The 22,906-nt window shown below is 33.8% G+C and overlaps 1 protein-coding gene across 2 annotated transcripts in view; it reads left to right on the top strand.

Moving 5' to 3' along the window:
- The window catches only part of NYAP2 (neuronal tyrosine-phosphorylated phosphoinositide-3-kinase adaptor 2), a 126,783-nt gene that overhangs the window by 82,951 nt on the left and 20,926 nt on the right, over positions 1-22,906 (top strand). For both annotated transcript variants that reach the window (XM_087933220.1, XM_026701127.2), the window contains 3 exons: positions 3,943-5,040; positions 13,143-13,352; positions 20,120-20,223. In XM_087933220.1, coding sequence (XP_087789346.1) covers positions 3,943-5,040; positions 13,143-13,352; positions 20,120-20,223 — 1,412 coding nt within the window. The remainder of the gene's footprint in view (positions 1-3,942; positions 5,041-13,142; positions 13,353-20,119; positions 20,224-22,906) is intronic.

Below are 22,906 nucleotides of genomic sequence, written 5' to 3' on the forward strand. Positions count from 1 at the left end.
GCAGTTGCAGTTCATATTCCCCACATCCCTAACCTTTCTATACACATTGAACAATATACATAATAAAACCATTTTTTAAAAAAGGAAAGATGTGAAAAATTCTATCTTGATTAAAGATGAGGAGGACAAAGGTTGAATGCTATCATTCTTTAAGCTAGAATCCCAGTTCTAGTATTGATGGAATTGTATTTCATAATCTAAAACAGCTTTTTTTCAGGACTATCTGAAAACTATACATCTATTTTTTTGTGTTCTTATAAGCTCCTGCTTGGTGTTCTGTCAGTTTATTTTTCAATTGCCTCCAATTTTTCCAAGCATCAGGAGTTTTGTATTTTATTGCAAAATGCAATATTGAAGCTTTAGTTTCATTATTAGGGTTTCCAGACAGCAGTCTGGCTTTACTTCATTTAATATTAAATTATACAAAATGTACAATTAAAAATATTACAAAAAAATGAACTCAGTACTGTTTTTATATAGCTGGGAGAAGGGAGCATTTATTTCAGATATATTGTTCATACATGAATGTAGAAAATATGTGTACTTAAGATAGTACAAAGCATGAAAAATGGTGTTTTGCAAACATGTTAATGCAGGGGTGGCTATTGACTTTTATCTTTATTCTTCACTCAACATATTCTTGCTGTAATTTTGCAGGTTTTTATATCTAAGAAAAAGAAAAAAGGAAAACATAGAAAGTTTGACTTATAATTAAACATGGCTATTGACTAGGGTGGGTTATTTGTGGGAGTTTACGTGCTAGCATGGAAAGAATATTGTCCTTGACTGAAATGTCAAAGTATTAACACAACATTCTTTGTTTTTCTCAGTCAAAGAGATTGCCAACTCTCCATTTCATTGCCAATAGACACTAAACATCCTACAAAGAGAAACATACAGAGTGTCTATATACACACTTGAACTATCCATGCTAAAAGTTTTCAGAAATGTGCAGAAACATTACTTACTTGTCAACATTTCATAATTTTTACCATGATTGCTGTGTGCAGAATTGCTGTAGTCCTATGTTTATTTGTTTGTTTCATTTAAGCTATACAGTTTAAACATGCAACAATGTATGAAGAGCTTACCATAGTGATGAAAATCAAATATTAAAGCAAGAATAATAAATAATGTGGAAATAGCAAAAAGAGAACATCAATTCTTCAATTGTCCAATGCCTTTCAGAATAGTTCCAATTTATCTGTTTCTAGAATACTGCTCACAATATTGCTATTGGGTTGGGGTGCAAGTGAGAAACATTACCAGATGGATTCTTCATTCTTCATTTAAAAAAATGGAGAACTGAATATTTTGTAAGAGTGACTTTCTTGGGGCAAAAGATCATCGTACTTCCAGTTTGGTTTGGGTTTGAGATGTAAAGGTCTGTATTACCAACATACTGATAATATTGTTGTGTCCCAGTTCAACTCAAGAGTGCAGAAATGCACAGATATTTTTTTTTGCAGATGAACAGCCCCTGTGAATATCTTATTGGGATACCCCAACTAATTTAAGAACATTTTATTGCACATCCCAAGTTTACCAGCCTTATCCCTCAAATCAGATCCTTCCTCCAGGCACATTTCTGTTAGAATCAACTCAAGGAATACTGAATTTTGGAACCAAACACCATACATATTTGTTCATGAAGAATTATTCCAAGACAAGCCAAACAATTTTTGATATCTCAACTAACATCATCCCCAAGAGGAAAAGGAAGGAGTCCTTGAAAAAATAGGAATCAGAAGGCAAGTTCATTCCCGAAGATTATGTACCTTCTTCCTCTCCCTTTTTAGGATATCTTGTCCTTTTAAAGCTCCTTTTTGGGGCAATGCCCCAATTTCCCTTCTCATTAGCTTGTGACCACATTTTTCCAAATAAGAGATGCTTCCTTTTCCTTCTTTTTGCTTTCCCTCTGTTCTTCCTAATATTACTGTTCCTATAGTGATTAAATATAGCAAAATAACACCACAGATCTTTAAAAATAAATTATAAAATATCTATATCCCAGACTACCTAGAAAAGGAGGCATTTTTCTTTTCTTTTTTCATTTAATTAAAGGTCTTCATATATTCATTCACAAAAGGAATATGAGTCTTGTAACATGTAATGAAAGAAGGTGTTTATTTTATTCAGTTATCTTTTAAATTAAGCATAGGGATACAATCAACTAACCTTTATGCTACTGATTGTATTGCATATTCTGTGTGTGGCATAAAATGACATTGTACACCAGGTGAGAAAATGGCAGGCACTACCACAGTGCATTTCAAACCATTCCATCTTCAACATGCTATATATAAAGCATTTAACATAATGCTTAAATGGCAAGCTGAGGGGAGTTAATGAAAGGAAGGACCTTTTCAAAGAATGGAGGGATACAGATTTGGATAGACCTGAAGGTCATTTCATACAACCTTTCTTAGAAGGAGGCTGACATCTAAAGAAAGCTTAGTTATTAAGCCATGCTGTTTGTTGCATAGTATAGAAAACTCCATGAACTGGAAATGGGTTTCAGACAGCAGTCAAGTTTTCTTTCTTTCTTTCTTTCTTTCTTTCTTTCTTTCTTTCTTTCTTTCTTTCTTTCTTTCTTTCTTTCTTTCTTTCTTTCTTTCTTTCTTTCTAAAACATTTATGTAGCCATCCATCTTAAATCAAATTCTGCATCAAGATTGCTTTAATTTCCATTTCATGAAATCCAAACCTGTGGGAGTTGAATGCATACTAATTATCTGATTAGTTTGGGCATAAAATAAGTCATGGCTGAGTCCAGTAGTTAAACATCACCATACTTTAGACTCACATAAGAAAGTCATCTGTCTTTTCCATATACTTTGCACAGGAGAAAAAATTATGTTCTACATGTCTATGGAGATTTTCAGTTATCCAGGTCATGGTTGTTTCAAAGGTGCTTTTGGAAAGGCAGCTGGACTATGTTTTTCTTTGAGGAAGAAGATGTTTTGCTTTATCCAAGAAGCTTCATCAGTTCTAAGTTCTAACTCTCATCAAACAGTACTGATGAAGCTTCTTGGATGAGAAGCAAAACACCTTCTTCCTCAAGGAAAAAAACATAGTCCCGTTACCTCATGGTAACAAAAGACCAATTCCTGCTACAAAATCTTGATTCTGAATTACCCTTTCCATTTCAAATTTATGCTGATTTTGCAGAAATTTGTCACATGTGTCTAATGTAAAAACAATGGCATGCCCTATTAATCTAAAGTTCTGCCCTAAAGCTGACCATAATTGAACAATCCCTTTGGTTAACCATCTGTGGATATAATAAAATGTATTTAAATACTAACTTAGCCCATCAATGTGGGTTATGAGTGGAAATGATTTGGAAATATTTGAAAATAACATTAGATCATACTAAAGATAAAATTATATTCATTTCTGAAAAATAATCTATTTAGGCATATGTTCATGATGTTCCCTGTGCCTTATTGAGAAAACAATGGAATTATTCAAATAACAAGATAGCGTATAAGTTTTTATGCTCTCCAGTTATTAACATGAAGTTTAAACCATTACATGGAGAGGTTGGGGGTGAGTAGGATGCTACTTGGGGAAAAATGTATGAGTCAGAATTGATCTTAAGTGCATGTACTCTTTCCATTGCTTATTCAGTGTAGAACAGAATACTGGACTAGATGGATGCATGGATGCTATCATGAGTATTTTTATGTTCATAAAGTATGAACTGACAATATCATTTTTTACCAAATGTTGCCACATCTAAGCAATCAGTGAACTTGGTGAGTTATTTCCACTATGTTTCATTATATATATTTCAGCACACAAGATAGTTCTGGAGAACTTACATAAAGGCTCAATCATCAAAACAACATAGGCATTTTCCAGCAAGTATTTTGAAAATACACAATGTTTTCATTTATTTTCTGTGTATTGATTGATGTGTATCATTTTTGCCTTATAGTATCCACCAAGCCAAGGCCTCACAGTGATGAATACACAAAGAAGGTTCCTCCCCCAAAGCCAAAGCGGAATCCAAACACTCAACTAAGTGCATCTTTTGATGAAACTTATATCAAAAAGCATGGCTCCATAAAGTCTGTGCTAAATAGAGATGCTTCTTTGACCCAAGTCAGCAGTCCTGTTCCAGATACAGAGGAAGAAGAGCCAGTTTATATTGAAATGGTTGGAAATATATTAAGAGACTTCAAAAAAGATGAGGAAGATCAAAATGAGGCAGTATATGAAGAAATGAAATATCCCATCTTTGAGGATGGAGGCCAAGATTCAAAGTGTCCATGTGAGTTTGACCATCACAGCTGTTCCTCTCAGTGTGCTACTCCCACAGTGCCTGACCTTGATTTTACCAAGTCCTCAGTGCCATCCACTCCCAAAGGTGTGATTTGTGATATTCCACCACCATTTCCAAATTTGCTTTCTCATAGACCACCACTCTTGGTATTCCCACCTGCACCAGTGCAATGTTCCCCAAATTCTGATGAATCTCCTTTAACACCACTGGAAGTCACAAAGCTTCCCGTATTAGAAAATGTGTGTTATATTAAACCGCAAACTGGAGCTTCTCCATCCTCACTGCCACCTCATACTCCAAGTCATCAAAAACTAGACAAAGACCAGACAGCTTCCCATGGAACTAGTACTCCAGGACACTCCTCTTCACCTCCTCATCCTTCTACCCTATACAGAACACAGTCTCCCCATGGCTATTCCAAAAGCCATTCAGCATCTCCCTCTCCTGTGAGTATGGGTCGGTCACTTACTCCTTTAAGTCTCAAAAGACCTCCTCCTTATGATTCTGTACATTCAGGAAGTCTCTCAAGAAGTTCTCCATCAGTGCCTCACTCTACTGCCAGAAACATATTGCAAGAAGGAGGGAAAATAGTAAATGCCTCTGTCAATACCTACGGGTCATCATCACAGAGTACTTCACGTTCTAGAACACCAACTAGTCCTCTGGAGGAATTAACCAGCCTTTTTACCTCAGGACGAAGCTTACTGAGGAAATCTTCTAGTGGGAGAAAGTCTAAAGAGCCTGCAGAAAGTAAGTGTTACTTATTATTGTTTTCCAATATTTTTTTTTTTTTTTGTGAAATGTCCAACAGTGAAACTTGTATCAACATCCTCTTCTAACATGAACTGGATTTATAATAGTCCAAAAGTGAAGTTTCATAGATTTAAAATATTCATGATATGCTATATACACATTTGCAAACTAAGTTAGGAGTATTAGGCAAAAAAAAAAATGTTGTTTACAGTAAATTTTCACAAGGCAATGCATATGTATTCTCTTTTCATTTTTAAAAAAATATTATATATAATAAACCAGAATGGACATAAATTGTGATATAAATTAAAGCTGTCAGAAATTCAGATTTTTTTTTCACCCTTAATGCAGGTATTCCCCTACTGAATTTCAGTAGCAATGAAATAATTTGGCTCATGTTAAAATGAAAAAGTTTCATTTATTTCATATATTACCAAATGGCAAATATTTGAAAAAAATCATCTATTTCAGAGTTTTTTCTGAATTCATAAACATGATTTCCGAACATTGATATAATATATTATTTACAAACAACTGTAGATCAGTTTTGACTACAGAATACACATAATCTATGGTACAAATTATGGCCACCATCAATGGGAATCCCATAAACACATGTCCACACATAAAATCCAAGTACAAAGAGGACCTGGAAAAGAATGAGAAACAAATAAAATATTTTGAAGACATTAAAAATATTTCTAAATCAATTTTTTAAAGACACACACACACACACACACACTTCTTCTAATAGTGACAGGGATTTTGAAAGCAAAGGGTGAGTGGAAATTATCTATGCAAGTGATCTTGATCAGAACCTGGCTCCTGTGGATTTACACTGTCATCCAAAGCAAATCAGAGAAAGCATCAGGATCCTACACATTTAATCAATCATGAAGCTTAGCTTATAAGCAGAGGGGTGGTGGGTTATTTTTTTTGAAGGATTGCCAGATCTGTTTTGAAATATTAAGCAGGTACTGAGTTACTATTACTGAACTTCTGTCTTTCCTTGTTTTTTTCTTGCATTTTTAAAATGCTTAAATATAATTTTAAACGTTGACTTTAATGAAACCATGAAAAGAAACCATTGCATCTTAAGATGCTGTTTAGCAAGTAAATAAATAAATACATTTAAGGACTGCCATCCTTAAAATGGCTTGAGGCTTAATTGCTACTTTAGATTTGGAGGTCTTTGTCCTCAAAATCAGATTAGATTGGGCAAGGGGCAGAATTAATTTGAAAGAAAGCAGAAATACACAAAGAACACAGCAAACATAAAAAGCACCCCAGTCTTTCATATTATATTGTTTCTGATTATCTGCTCCATGTCAGAGAGAGTTCTGGTACAGATTGTTGGAAAAATGAATAAAATACAGATAGGAATTGAACACTAAGTCTTTAATAGTATTACAAAGTAAGTATGTCTGATATACTATTCCCTGGAGATCCTATAAAGCTATTTATGAATGACTTTGAGCTATCTTGAAGGCAATCGAGCTGAGACATATTTTTGAGAGTTTATTTTCTATTTCTGTAGTTTAAAAAGCAACCAGAAATAAAGTATGTCTTTTGGACAGAAAAAAGTAGCACAGAAAACATGCTGAGCCCAATAAACTGTGCATTCTGGTGTTATTTGTAAAATGGTTGCCAAATTTTAAATGATTTATATGTCATAAGGCCACATCTTTCTATTTTATAAATTTCTCACTCCTGTTCACTATTCCATATGGGGTAGTTTGGTGACCTAGCTTAGTACTTTCATTTGAATGCCTCAAGCCAAGGTTTATTACATCCCACCAATTACTGATTTTCTTTTTAAGTTGGTGATGCAGAAATTGAAACATGTAACTTTGGTATATAAAATATAAATATTTTACTTAGTTATAGGTTAATTCCATCATTTAATCTTCCTATCAGAAAATCAAACTGCACCAGTTCTGGTTGATGTTCAGACCCTAGAAAGAGTGCAGAGAAGAGCAACCAAGATGATTAGGGGACTAGACACTAAAACATATGAAGAATGGTTGCAGCTATTGAATATGTTTAGTTTAATGAAAAGACAGAGGAGCAGTGACATGTTAGCAGTGTTCCAAAGCGGAACAAAAAGCAATAGATGGCATCTAATCAAGGAGAGAACCAACCTAGAAGTAAGAACAAATTTCCTAACAGTTAGAACAATTAATTCATGAAATGGCTTGCTTTCAGAAGTTGTGGGTGCTCTAACACTGGAGATTTTTAAGAAGAGATTGGACAACCATTTCGTACAGGGTTTCTTGCCTGAGCAAGGGATTGGACTAGATCACTAGAAGAACTCCAGGGTCCCTTCTAACTCTATTATTATGTTAAGATCCATTCAACCCACTCAACCATGAGATGGGCAAGAATGCTGGAATAGTGCTGTGGGAGTTAGTGATTTTATATTGAAGTGTACAAGAAGAAAGAGACAAAGTGAAAGAATGAGTCACTGAAAAATATTTCACTGCAAAATATTTTATCTTTGTACAGTACCTTGGCAGCTTGCAGTCCATCATGTAAAAAAAGTGACACTTCATGTGTGTGTGTGTGTGTATTTTGAGATTAAAATACACAATTATTAGTAGAAAATAACACCAGATGTATGATTTTGTGGGATGCAATCAACTAACTTCTGATGTTGATTTTGGTCATTTTTAGTGGATAGGAGTAGCTATATATATGAATGAAATTAATCATTAGTCCTTAGGTTCTCTCATATTTCTTGAGCCATGAGGAAATGCTCTCTTTTTAACAGTTTCTTGCCATTTATTTGTTTGTTAAATTTATTTGCCATCTATCTTTCCATGAGCTACTCAAGGAGGCTTACAACAATAAAAAAGAAGAAATGAAAAGAATGTAGACAGGACAGAAGTTAGATAATTCTGACAATGTTGTAAAAAATATCACGTACATACTACCAAAGATATGGGTCTAATTCTACATAACTATTTGAAGTGCTTTCTGCTTTACACTATAAATTTTTATGTAGTGAAGATGCAGCTTCAGATAAGACTTGAAAAAAACCCTAATTTTGTTTCATTGCATTGGGCTGAAAAAGTTTGATTAAAAGCTCACCCAAATAATTCTGATATAGCAGGGAACTGAACCAAAGAGAACCCAATCTAAGTCTATGTTGTTGGCCACACTATTACACTAGCTATCAGTTAGAACAGCATTTTTCCTTAAATATGTATGCATCTCTGTGTTATTGAATTGCAAATTTGATTTGCAGCTGCTAAGTAGATCTTTGCCAATTTGCTAATGAATTCAAAAGTTCCTCAACATTATAATCAAACTGCATTATATATGAAAGAGCTGTTCTTGTTATTCCATTACAATGGTCATTTATAATGTATTGTAGATATAAGAAAATGGAAATCCAACTTAAGAACACTTGAGTTCTTTGAGGAGGGACTGTATGCTACTTGATGTAAATAATGGTAGACTGATAAGACGGAGTTAGTAGCAGCCACAGCTGGTTTATTCTATAAATAGAGAAGAGATGGGATGACACATGGCAGGGAATAGGAAGTGGGAAAATATAAGAATCTACTCAAAAATTGAGTGCCACATATGAAATATCTAGGTGGCAGGAAAGCACAGTAGGTAACAGCTGGAGATTTGTTTTGCCCTCGATCTTGCTTGCTTGCTTGCCAGGCCTTTGAAACAGAAATGACAAATTTTCATTCTAATATTTAATTAATACTCATAGCAAATATGCTAGATTCCTACCCAGAAATCCAAATGATTATATTTGCGTTGCTTTTGAAGAAAATCTGGGATATACTACATAAAGGAACAAATAAAGGCAATAGTGTTGTTGATGTCTATTATTACTTGCCTAACCAAAGAGAAAATGGTGATAATGCAGACCTTATAAAGAAATGAAATTGTAATAGTAAAAGTCTTTACCCTGACATCTGTTTTGGAAAAATGATCTGCATAGATTATCCCTCCAGGAAATTCCTGACTCTCCTTGCTGACAACTTTCTCCTTCAAAAGGTAGAAGACACAAGAGAATCAGCTATGCTTGAGTATATTTGCTACAATGGGCATATTTGATACAATCAGTGGCTCAAACTTAGTTGAGGGAGTGGAAATAAAAAGAACAATAAGGCAAAGTGACTATAATATAAAGAGTTCATCTTTTAAGGGAATCTAAAACTGATCATCAAGCAACAAAAAGTGGTGTTTTTTTCTTAGAGCAATAAGAAAGATCCCACAGCTAGACAAGTTATTTGGAAAATGAGTTTAAAAGCCTATTGAAATCCTTAAAAGGGTTTCCAGAAATACCATTGCTAACAATATCATTCTTTTAAAGAAAATCACAAAGAAGTCAGGATAGCTGGAGAAAAGGCTTAGTGATGATCTGAGAACAACTACAAATATATAACTGTATAAGTAACAGAAAGACAGACTTGCAAATAGGACCCATACAAAATCATGATATTGACCCAGAAGCAGATATGTTGCCATTCTAGAAGCCATCATCTAAGAAATTTGCTGATGTGTCATTTAATAAATGCCTGTATGAATTCATTCCCAAGACAATGCTGAGGAACCATTCAGTTAATAGCTTGGGGTGGTGGTGTTATTTACAGTTTATAAGGCTAAAGAATTGGTCAACTCAGTAGGATGAAACTTCAAACAGGCTGACCTTGTTATGAAGCAGCATAGCTTAGAAGTACAGCTAGTTAAAACACTGGCCTACATATAACTTCACATAAAATAGTGCTTTCTGCTAAAATGAGTGTTGATATATTTGGATTCATCACAGACAGCAGGGAAAGATGAATGAATAATACAAGCGCTGTTATTTGATACATTGTGGATTATTTAGAGAAGACTAGCTGAGAATTGCCCTCATTTAGAGATGCTTCAATTGTACCTTGTTTGCTTACTAAAAGCTGGTCTGCAGTTTATAACAATAACATATCAGTTAACAATTTCTTGGAAACCTTGTGCCAGATCAATCAGGTAGAGTATATTCATTTGAATAATAGGAATTTTAGATAAAGCATTCCCACTGCTCTGATGTATCTGCCTGCTGTTATTGTGCAGTTAAGTCAAAATTAAATTCACTAAGAGACATTTTGCAAAAAAAAAAAAAAAAGTCTGATATTTTAATTTTTCCATTTTACTTGGGAAAAATAAGCCTGTTTTGCAGAATTTTCTCTAAATGATCTTCATTTTTCTTTTTTCGTTTTGTGGTGAATCATATTTTTCCCTTAGCAATGGAGAATTCAGATTTTCAATGCTGTTATCATTTAGCAATAAAAAAAGTGAGGGGAAATAAATCTACATTTGATGTTGGTTCCACCTAGAAAAAAATTGTGGGTGTGTTTTTCTTCTCCTTTGTCCATAAATAAGGACTTATAATTATGAAAACTGCTTTAAAAGGCTAAGATCTAGTTTTATACTAAACTTTGCTTGCTTGTTCATTGGTTTGCAATTTTCATAATCTGTCCTAATATGTAAACTTTGGGATACATACAATAAAATAAGAAAAAAAAAACAGGGAGGGAAAAACTGAAAAAAACTGCAATACAAAAGAAAAGCCAGCTTTCAAAACCTATCTTAACAGACTTGTTTTTCCTGCTGAATAGACTGTTGGAAATGCGAGAGGTCATAATCCTCCAGATACAGAGTTCTATAACATAAGGGGCCACTGCAATAGCAGCAACAAAATATTGGGAAGGCAGTGATGCCTGATGGAACCACACTGTAGAATTTCTGCATAAACTTCAAAGGCTTTCACTCATTATAACCAAGTGGAAGAAAATATGTCCCATTTCTGAGTTTTAATAATCAATCGAGGTGCGGTCTCCATTTCATTTCATTTCATGTCATTTCATCTCCTTCCATTTCAGTTTTTTTCCTCCATTGGGATTTGTAAAAATTCTATAAAACATGGATGAATTGTCATGGATGAAAATTGAAATGTTGGTTTGTGTTTCATGAACAACAAGTACTCACAAATAACTTTAGTTATTGTAGTTCTGGAATAGAAGTGATAAATATGTAAAACTATAGGGAAATATTTTAAGTCCTGAATGTGGATGGATGTACTCAGTTATTAAGTGCTTGCTGCTCCATCTCAATTAAAAATTATCAAACTTAATTTGTAAAACTAAAAACAAAAAGGCCACAAGGAGACAAATCACAAATATGGATTTAAATGAAGCAAGAGATTTCAAACTTTGGGTAAAACAAATTTCCCATTCATTAAAGAATCTTAAATCAAGAAACAAATTCATCACTATGACATACAGACAATAATCTTCTCTAAATGATTTTCTCTATTTTATGTTCTCAGTTTTTTTTTAAGGTTTTGGTGATTTTAAAGCTGTGTTTTTGAACAATTTTGTTGTGAAATATTTTATATGATATTTTGCACAATATGTGGGTAAAGAATCAACTTTGATGGACTACAGATCCATTCTGGCTGCTTTTTTTCTTGTAGCTTCATTAGTTTTTAAATAAGCTGAGAAGGGAAATTTGTCATGTAAATATATTAAACGTCCTGTTGGGGACAAACTGCATGTCTGCAGAGCAATTATCTTAAATAAACAGAACTGGCTAATATTGTTAACAGTATTTGCAGTATTTATCCAAAGAAAAAACTATGTCAGTGTTCTGAATTGGTAACTAGTATTGTTTGGGATAGAATAATTGAATAGAATATTCTTAACCTTGGTATCACAGATTTCATATAAATACTTCTTTATTGATTCCTGAACATCCCAGTTTCCAATCTGAGCCATGCTTCTGTACCTTTATTGTATATCCTCATCCTTTTTACCTATAGTTGGTATCAGTTCTTCATTACAATTGTATTTTGCTATGCTTGTATTGTGAGCAACTCCAATGGAAGGACTGAGAGATGGAAAAGATGCATCCTACTTTGACAGCTTGTTGTGGTGGTATATTGAAAAATATAAACCTTATGAGCTTATATAATGGTCCTACTGCATCTGTCTAAAGTGTTTTTTCCACATAGAATGCTTTTAATTTTTTTTCATAAGGCTGTGGTTTAAGACCATGGTTATCTTCTTTGATTTATAGGAAGCAATGGTAAATTTTCCATAAAGCCAGAATTCATCAATCATTGTTACTAGATCTTCCAAACACGAGAAGAATGTAAAACAATACTGGATTTTATTTTGAAGTATAAACAATGTACTTATTTGTTTTATAGATAAATACTGTAAAGGACTAGATGCAAGCATGCAAGTCATTCATGGGATAAGATACCTGTAAACATTTCTGTCTTTCACTGTTTCAGTCTATAAGGGGAAAGGAGCTAAAGAATATTTGAGGCTGTTTGTTCACATCTTAAAATTATTAATCTAAATATAATCTCAACTAAGTCAGCAAAATTTCATTTCTTTTATTTTTGTGGTTTTGTTTAGTCAGGGTTGCATCTGAACTCCATGCTGCCTTTCATCCCTACTATCAATGTGAATAGCAGTCATAAAAAGCAGAGACTATTTCTCACAGTCTATCAGGAGAAATTTGGAAACTTGATCCCTGTAGAATTTTCCTTACTGTCCCATTTCTTTTCATGACTCAATCTTCCCATTGGTGCTGTTAGTCTTGTTGTTTTTTATATGAGCTTAATGCAAATTTAGTTACTATTTATTGTGCTTCACTTAAATATATTTTGTAATAAAAAATTTTCTGAAGATATTCACAGTGGGGGCATGAAAATACTATCAGGAATTGACCTCAGCTTCAATTATATATGAGTTATATATCAGTGAGAAAATGTACATCAGAGTTATATTCACAAGTTGATTTCATGAAATATTTGAACATACCTTGAATTAATTGTTAAAAAAAATGTAGGATATAAAATCAATAAAATCAATAGATTTCTAACTTTACCTGCAATCTTTCCATCCAAATAGATTACAAATAATATGAAGCAGCTATAATTCTTGATTAATTTGTTTAAACTTTTGGTCTTTTGTACAGTACATTTACAGTAGAGCTCAGGCAGTAGCTTGCAGACCTAGAGAATAGTGTATGGATGCAATTAATTTCCACTTTGTAATGGAGTATGAACTTTGCATTTTTTGCAGAACCATTAGAGGAACTAAAGATCAGAAGTCACAGTACCGAACCATTACCAAAGCTGGAAAACAAAGAAAAAGGAGGTCATCATGGGTCATCTTCCAGAGAGCCAATAAAAGCTCAGGAATGGGATGGAACACCAGGACCATCACTAGTGTCTAGCCGACTTGGAAGGTCTTCTGTTAGTCCAACCATGTTGGCAGGAAATAATAGTTCAGGTATGTATAGTTAGACCCATTAGCATAGCAGTACAATAACAAACTAGTACTATGGGTTTCTAGTGAAAAGGTTTATGAAATTCTCTAAAATCAATATTGCTTCAACATGGATGGTACTTCAGCCAAATGTAATCAGGTCATAATTATCTTTCTTTGGCCAAAATTATGTGCCAAACAAGAACATGGAAATCCTTGTCTAATTACAATCTATTTTAATTCTTCTCCATTTTTTAATTTTCTGTAAGATATTTTCTACGTATTCATTCTTGTATATTCTTTTGTGACATTTTGATTAGTTTTATGAGTAATATTGCAGAAGTACAAGTTATAGTATTGCACTATTATTTTAATTGATGACTGATCAATTCATCTACTACTACTATGATTTTTTTAAATGATATAATCTTACTATGATTTTCTACTAAAGTTTTTCTACTAATATGGTTTTTACTACCGTTTTTTTAAAACTGCTACTATGATTTTCAATGATCATTAACATTAAAAATTGGAGTAAAAAGTGAATGAATATTGTCCTAAATTTTAAAAAGCAATTGCACTTTCCAAAAAATGTTGTTATTTGCCTGCTAGTTAATAGGTTGAAGATTTAATATGTTGGGGTACAGCCAATATGGTGGCTTGAACTACACCTATGTCTGGACTAAAAGTGCTAGACTTGAATGAAAGCAAACATATAAAACCACCCACATAAAGCAGATTCAGTTGCTAATGTGCACAAATGTACATGCATATATACTCCTTCCTTCCTTCCTTCCTTCCTTCCTTCCTTCCTTCCTTCCTTCCTTCCTTCCTTCCTTCCTCCCTCCCTCCCTCCCTCCCTCCCTTCCCAAGACTGGCTAGAATCCAAATCAATGAAAGAAAAAAACTCTATTAATGAACTGAGATCATTAATAAAACAAAATGAGTTTGAATATAATGGACTTGGATAGCACATTACCCATTATATTCCTCAATAGCAGCACCTCTGACACTATGATAACTATTTATTTTGTAATAAGTCTTCCCTGGTTAGGTTTAAAAAGTATGAAACACTGACTACATCTATTCTATGTGCATATACATTTTGTCATAGGTTGTTATTAGTGGAGAAGATCTTGGAGAAAATTAAAATGATTTTTAATATTTTTCATCTGATTTTTAGTGTTACAAAATTGATCCCCAGTAAGGAAATAATTTAAAGTAGTTACAATAAATGAAACACATTTACAAATGTAATAAAATATCTAAAAAATGAAATGTTTAAAAGTTGATCAGTTTAAGAGTTAGGACATTGGAGTTCTAGTTTAACAAAAAGTCCAGTGGACAGATTAACATTCTCAGCACCAGTAAAGTGTTATCTGGGCAAGGGAGAATTTCACAACCAGAATTATCTCTTATGGGTAGTACATTGCTGGCATATAAAAAAGCCTCAGGAAGATATCCCCACTAGATTTTAGTTGCTGGGCAGATACAAAAGGGAGTTCACATTATACAAACAATATAAGGCATTGTATGTCATTAGAAGCACTTCAAACTTAGCAAATTAGCAGCAACCTAGCCATGGACCGACTGCAACTTCAAACTCAACCTCAAAGGTAACCCAGGTATTGAATTAAAATTACCCAATCAAGACCCAATTCTATAATTGTGCTTTGTGAAACCAAGGAGCTGAATAAAGCTAAAGAAGTGCTGTCTATCAAGTTTGCATTGCTTCAGATTTAAAGGGTGGGGAAATGGTATATGCATGGAGGTACTAATGGACCACCAGAGGACAATGCTTAAAGTTGCTGCATCTTTTTGTGGGGTCCCAAGCTATCCAGCTGCAGCAGAATTGTAGGGAAAAACACACTGGGCTATTAACATGTGTCATTTTCTCTTTGAAGCTTTGTTGCCTATGTATATCCATAGGAAATACAGTATCAGGTTTTTTTCATGTGGAGTTTGAATTAAAGATTAGAAGTATAAAAAGCATATCAGAAGTCTGGAGACAATTTTTAAAATATATATAATAGTTGACTTCTTTTTTACTTGCCAAATCAGCTACTTCTGTATAAAAAATTATCCTTGTTTGTTGTAATGATGAGTAGAATGCTTTTGGCAATGGAACCAGCTGAGATTGGTTTTACACAATGACATAAAGGAAACTCATGGTAGTTTTCATGTTTCCATTACAATGAAAATTGAAAGCAAGAGGCCATTCTCCCCTCCAAGTCCTCATCCATCCTAAAATCCAAAGCTGGATCTTATTCTTCTGTTGTAGAATTGACTGTTGCTATTATGTGATGTTGGCCAATTAGATCCATTATTTTCCTTTCTCAATATAAGCAACATGCTACAATACTGTACCACTGAGAGCAAACTAATTCCCTACTGAATCTGCAAATATAACGCTGCCCTTCATTCTTGTATTTTGTAGCTCTTCAATAATGTTGCAAGGATCTTTCTTCTCTGATGGTTTTAGGACATCTTCCACCAGAGAGTTCAGAGAGGAAACAGATTTTGGTGATTTTTTTATATACATGCCACCTCCTTAAGATTATACTGTTTCTTTTTCAGTGAAGACTACAAGGGGTTCACAAAATGGAATTCTTTAATGAGCTTAATGGTGGATATTTCGAAGAACATTTTCTGCAGGCTTGTAGCCGCTAGGAGATGGTATTTTGCATTGCCATCTGCTGTTGGAAACATACACTGCATCTCATTTCCAAATGCTTCAAATATTATGTTGCCTATTTTATTTATTTATTTATTTGATTTGTCAATCACTTACAAGATAATAGGTATGTCTGGATCTTTTTAATAACTTAATATTCCAGACCTTGCCAAATCATTTAGCAAATTGTTTAGCAAAACAGAATGTTTGCCAACATTCATTTAGCAAAACAGAAGAAAAATGAGGGACACATTCTACCTGATTCTTAAACTTAGATGTTATGATAAAATTGTGGAAAAGGAAAGGATGCTCTTTTCTTTTTCCCATTCCTTCTTTGAAATGTGGCTTAATTCACTTCCAAATATTTAATAGATGAATATATATGATTACACCCCTACTACCCCTGTGTACAGAAATACGTGTATACATAATCCCAGTATTGATGTTGTTCAATGCTGCTGAATAAAAATATGATATATAAATGATGTGCAAGGAGTATTTCCAATAAATTAATAACTCAGATTGCAGTTGTGGAGAAGTCCTGATCTTTGTATGGACTGTGATGGATTCTAATTTTTGTGTTACTACATAGAAAGTCAGAGCGCAAATCCCATTGTACAAAAATGGCATGTCTGGCCTATTCCACATGCTGGATAAAAGAGTCCGCTGAAAATTGAAGAAGCAACACCAACCTTCCTACTTTCTTTGACATACAGTACTTTGGAGATGCGTAGAATCATTTCTTCAGATATAAAGGTCTTCAGTGAGATATGTAATAAGTGTAGAAAATGTCTCAAAATGAGTGCATAATGTCACAATGTCATAAATATTTATTTTAAAGAATGCTACACATTTTTCTTAGCAGATAAAAAATATTCCTAAGTGCAGTTTATTTGATTGCCTACATCATTGCTCAGTTATTTTTTACTATAACTACTATCATTACCACTACCATCATTACCACTACCCTTTGGAACATCTTACAAGATAAATACTAAGTTAAAAAAATGTAGGGTTCTTTTTTTTTCTAAAAAGGAAATTCTATTAAGTAATTTTGCCTGCAAAATATTATTTGCAGTATTAATTAAAATAATTGCTACATGAAAAATATTTACAACTCTTTGAACTTACCTACTGATACAAGGACCTACCTGTTTTATGTCTGTGGGGAAGTTTCCTATGTCAAATTGAATTAGTATGATGTGTCTCTGGCAGGGAAAGCAGTGATATTATGTTTTTTAAAATATCTTGTTGGAAATGTTGTGCACATCTAATATGTAGTATTGTGACAGCATATGGTTTGTAGAATCGATTTTATCTTCTTAAACATGCAAAAACAGGAAAATACTGATACATCTAAATGGTGGTGATGGTGAAGAGTTTAAAAAAAATATGTACTTACTTTTTTTCCCCCAGACTCTAATCCTTGAAGACTGCATGGCAAGTTTTCTTGGCAAGGTTTTTCAGAAGTGGTTTGCAACTGCCTCCTTCCTAAGGCTCAGAGGGAGTGTCTTGCCCAGTAGGCTTTGTGCCCAAGGCTAGGGTAGAAAACACAGTCATCCAGTTTCTAGCCTGATGCCTTAACTGCTATACCAATGCACCACTGTAAACCCCAAGATTTAGAACTGTTACTTCAGCTCTTCAATACTTAAGTTTCTCCCAAGGAATCAGCATGTGTGGAGTGGTGCCAACCACTCCAACTCTCTCTAAATTGCTAAAGGTCTGCAAAAAAAAGATATTGAATGCTATAACTGGCCCAAGGGCTGTAAGCTGCCCACCCTTGGTCTACTTGTTATTATTTAATTTTGAAAACTGGCAACATAGAGTATGACAGTTTGGACTCTAAAATTTCTATAGGTTTAAATTAGGTTCTTAGCAAGTCACTGCCTTTTTAAGTATAAACAACATTCCAATTTTCACAAAATGCTTCTTGTTTATGATTTCTGGCCAGGATATAAAACAGACGCACTTCAGGACCTAGATTAGAAATATTCTGTGGTACTTTGGTTAAGTTGGTAAACTGCTCAAATTATTGGAGAACCAATTAAAACAAAGGTGTGGGAACTTCTCTAGGTGAAGGAAGTATAGGAGGACAAGAAGTTGCAGAAGACTTGAGAGACAGACAGAAAAAACACACCTCTCTCTACACAGTAATATAATATAATGACTGCAAAAACCCAACAAAATAAATGTCCAAATACCCTGAAAATGAGAGAGTAAACCAGAAGAAAAAAAATTATATGCAAGATTGTTGGAATGCAAATTTCAGCATTTCATTCCAAAACTGGACAAACATTTCCATTTGTTCTATTCTCTTTTTGTAAATCATTAATTTATACTAATGTAGAAGGATTTTTTTCATTATTTTGGAAGCAAAAAAAAAAGAGGGTGGAGCGTTCACAGGTGACTTCTAAAATAAGAGAACTTGACATTTTTACAGGCATATAATCCTGGAAAGGAAAAAAGAACAAATACCATCTCTCTCTTTCTTTGATATGAGATGAAAGGATTTTGTTATTATAGGCATAATAATCTTTAAGGATGATGTTGATGCCCAGCTGAAAAGGCTGAATTTTATTGCACACAATTCAGAAATTGTGGAAGGCAAGGATCTGTAGGATTTTTCTTTTTTACGATCAGCAATATATGATGGCCTAAGATGGTGGCAAAGCAGTAAGCATGCACAGCTACCAAAGCTATACATATCTATGCTATAATTATTAGGAGTTAAATACTAAGCTGACCATTTCATATTCTGTGAGAATGGAGGAACACTATGGAAATTAGGACTCAAAAACTCTTTTTTTCAAAAGGCAACTGGCCTGTTTTGTGAGGAAGAATATGTTTTGCTTCATCGGCTTCTTGGATGAATGTCTTCTTCCTCAAAAAAACAGTCCAGTTGCCTTTTGAATAAAGTACCTTTGAGACAGCTATGACCTAGATGACAGACAATGGAAATTATGGTAGAGAAGGGCTTCTAATTTTTTCAGGTCAACGTTGATAAAGAACCAACCTTGGTTTTCATCAAACATTCACAGCTACCAATTTTACACATAATTATGTATGACATAGTTATCAAGAAAACTATTAAATATATCAAAATACATTTGACTCCTGATGATTTCATACATACATCCATGCAATTTTCTTGGCAACCATACAGATCTGATTTCTGTCTTTTTCTGGTGATGTTTAAACTATATTCATGGCATTTACTGATAGTTTCTCATCAGTGTAATAACCAGGCCTCATTCTGTTTTGCTTCTAAGCCAAGACAGCATTGCTCTCCCAGATGCTGCTATTACTGAAAGTATTCAGCGATTAAAATGCAAAGCATAATAGTGAAATATAAGATCTTTTTTTAGAGATGAAAAAGTGGCAAAAATATCTTATGTTAGCACTTCTCCAATAGCTGATTGAGGAAAAGTGATCATGTTCACCTCTAGCATTTAACATATGGGGAAAGGAGGCACTGGATCAACATGTGAGACTCAGGTTTTAAAGCAATATATTTGCAAAGTTTGAAAGTTATGGATTCCTTTAGTAACTGTTGACCTGAAAAAAATAGAAGCCTTTTTCTACTATAACTTTCTACATATAAGAGTAGATTCCCCATACGACACATATGGCCTACTAGCCCTTTTTTTGCAAACTCTGACTCCTCTTCTGGGTGTACAATAAAATTCAGCGCAAAATGTGGAAATTCAGCAACACAATTTTTCTCGCAAAATAAGCAGAAACACATCAAAAATTCAAAATGAAGAAAACAATAAAGAAAACCAACACAGACAGTGCTGCCCTATATTTGAAAGGCTGTGATTAGTCGTCTAAAATAATTCATCCTTAATATTTGAGGGATACCACTCGATTACATGGGTAGGCAAGATTAGGTGTTGGGAGAAAAGCACACCCATGAGGTGATTCTTTTAGAGTTTTGACTAGAGTTTTCACAGCTTTTCGAACTTCAAATGACAGGAAACATTGCCTTCATTTTCAGCAGCCCTGATTGAAAAGTTGAATAGCTTCATGTAGCCCTGGAGCTACAGTTTATCCAGATTGGCCCCTTAATTTAAGAGAGTCTAGAAGTCTTCTTTAATCCATTCATTTTCCTTTCCAGAACCGAAATCAAGCTGCAGATTAGGGAGATCTGCTTCCACATCAGGTGTTCCTCCTCCCTCTGTTCCTCCTCTCAGGCAAGCCAGTGAACTGCAACCGAGCCAGGTACCATCGTTAGCCAATCGTGAATGACTTCCTGTGATGCAACATGCCAAATGTTCTCCCTTCTGTGTTTGTCTACCATCTGTTATTGTAAATTGTTCTTCTGCGTGTTTTGGGTTGATTTCTGTTTTTATGATATATGTGTGTGTGTGTCTCCCTTTCATAAGCAAAGAAATCTTATCATTTCTAGCATCAAGCTTTCTTTGCAATGGTCTCCTCTTTAACATTTATATGTCTCCATTCTGTAATATGAATATGGATTCTTTTTTTTACTCTGTGTAGTTGAATATCTTGGTTTTTTTTTTAAATGGTCCTGTATAGTAATTTTCTTTTCTGAAAACTTCTGCTAAAAAGCAGCATTTTATAAATTTGTGTTTTATACAATGTATATTTCTTTCAAGCATCTTGTCTATACCATTTTGTACTAGACTTCTCAGTGACTTTGTATACACAGTTTGAACTCGATTCTCTTTGTATTCTGTCATTTTGAGATAAGTGCATGAATAATTAAATAAAATTAGTGTGTGTGCGTGTGTATACATACACATATACTATGATTGTGTGTGTATGCATATATACTGTATTTACACACATAAATCCATGCACATACATTACTCAAAAAAACACAACTTAATAAAAGACTTGTTTTCTATTTATCAGAAGTAATTTTATTCCTTTGAAATTCCCAAATTACATATAATTGTGTTGGGACTGATCCATAATATCCTGTATCCCGTATAAAATAGCAAAGACCTTATAATAAGCTGTCTAGATGTTAATGGAATTTTCATGGATTATGAATACTTGGGAGATTGATATGTTCTTTAAACATGTTTTTTTGCATTTTCCTTCAATAGTGGGGTTCCAATGGAAGGATACATGTTATTTAATATTTGGGTACTGGGCAGGTTTTGCTGTGTGCCAATATGCAAATTGGTATGGTCTTCAAACTGTTTGAAAAAATATATATATTAAAGAAAATGTAATTCTTTGCATAGAAGCTATTAGGGATAACTTTTTTTCCTGTAGCTTATCTAAGCAATTTTTACAAGTTGAGAGAGAAAAGTTGTCTCATTCAATTTTTATCAAGAAGCATTTGGGCTTTCCCACCCTCTATACAGTGATTCATATGACTTGTAGACCATATCTAATTGTTCAGCTGCTTTTTCTAGGCGGTTTATGATTCTTTCTATATGTTAGTCCACATTTTGACTCTACAGTTATATTGCCCTCTAGTGTAATTTACTCCCAATAAATATAGTCATGTGTTATAGATAAATAGTGCATTTGAGACTCTCTACTCGTAACAGAAAGCAAATATTCTCTTCCCAAATGTATCTCAGGTTTCAGTCTGTTTTCCAGCTGATATAGATACAATACTGTCCCAGGTTTTGAAAATTTGAATGAAGTATACGTCAACTTATAACGATTTGTTTAATGATCTTTTGTAGTTACAATGGCATTGAAAAAAGTGACTGATGATCCCTCCCAGTTATGATCATCACAACATTGCTGCAATCACATGATACAAATTAATGTACTTGCCAATTGGCATGTATTTACAGCAGTTGCAGTGTCCCAGCACAACATAATCACCAGGGACTTTCCCAGGGAACTTCCAATAAGCAAACTCTAATGGGGGAAGCCAGCTTTACTTAACAACCACATGTTTCACTTAATGACCACAGCAAAAAGATTGTAGAATCAAATGTGATTCATTTAAAAACCTCATTGTTTAGTGATGGAAGTTCCAGTTCCAGTTGTGGTCATAAGTTAAGGACTATAGGTAGCAGAAGAAAGTGACAGAATAGTTTGGTTGGAATGTTTTGAGGGTCCTCCAAACTTTTGTAAACTCTTCATTAAACCCTTCAAATTAACATAGCAGGAAAAGAACTAAGCAACAACTTATTTATCCCAATTAGCTTTTTTCTATTTGAAGTGAGGTTTTGTTTTATGCTTCAGATGAGATATTCTTATCTTACAAACTTATACCTTGTGCAGAATGTCACCAAAATTACTCCTTTAAGAGATAGAAAGAGGCAATTTAGACCATCTGGGGAGAAATAATAGACTGGAGGAGGATCTATTTAGCAGACTAGTAAGTGATACTGTCTCAAACCTGATACTGCTGGAAAATGTTCTCCTGTCATGATTGGTATGTCATTCATATCCATTCCTTCTTTTGAAATGAATTGTCATGCCATAAAATTACAGCAGTAAGGATATCCCTTTAGTGTTTTGCTCTATATTTTATTGGATATGTAGCCATATTAGCTATATTATATATTATATATCTCCAGTGTAAAAATGGCTATTTGCAATATGCTGAAGTTTTGCATCTGCAGAAGTTGTAGGGAAGAAACATCAGACCATGCATACAACATGGAGGGAAAAAAGAAGACAAACTTATCTTTATTAATATGATTGTTGAGATCATATCCAATGACATTTTTATGTAAATGAAAGACTTAACTTATGAAATAGCATATTCAATGATGTCGTAGCATGTTATAGAATCAAAACTGGTGGAACAAGGCCTTTCACTTAAGTGTTATTAAGGTCTTCCCTAAAATCCAAAGTATGAAGGCAATATTTAATCCCTCTTTTGATCTATATTTGTTTTGAAAATCTATTATGAGACTTAAAATGGTAAAGACACTTTCATATTTTAACTCATTGATGGAGG

The sequence above is a fragment of the Pseudonaja textilis genome, chromosome 4, assembly GCF_049901715.1.
Source record: "Pseudonaja textilis isolate UNSWEBS1 chromosome 4, rPseTex1.2, whole genome shotgun sequence".
Lineage (NCBI taxonomy): Eukaryota > Metazoa > Chordata > Lepidosauria > Squamata > Elapidae > Pseudonaja > Pseudonaja textilis.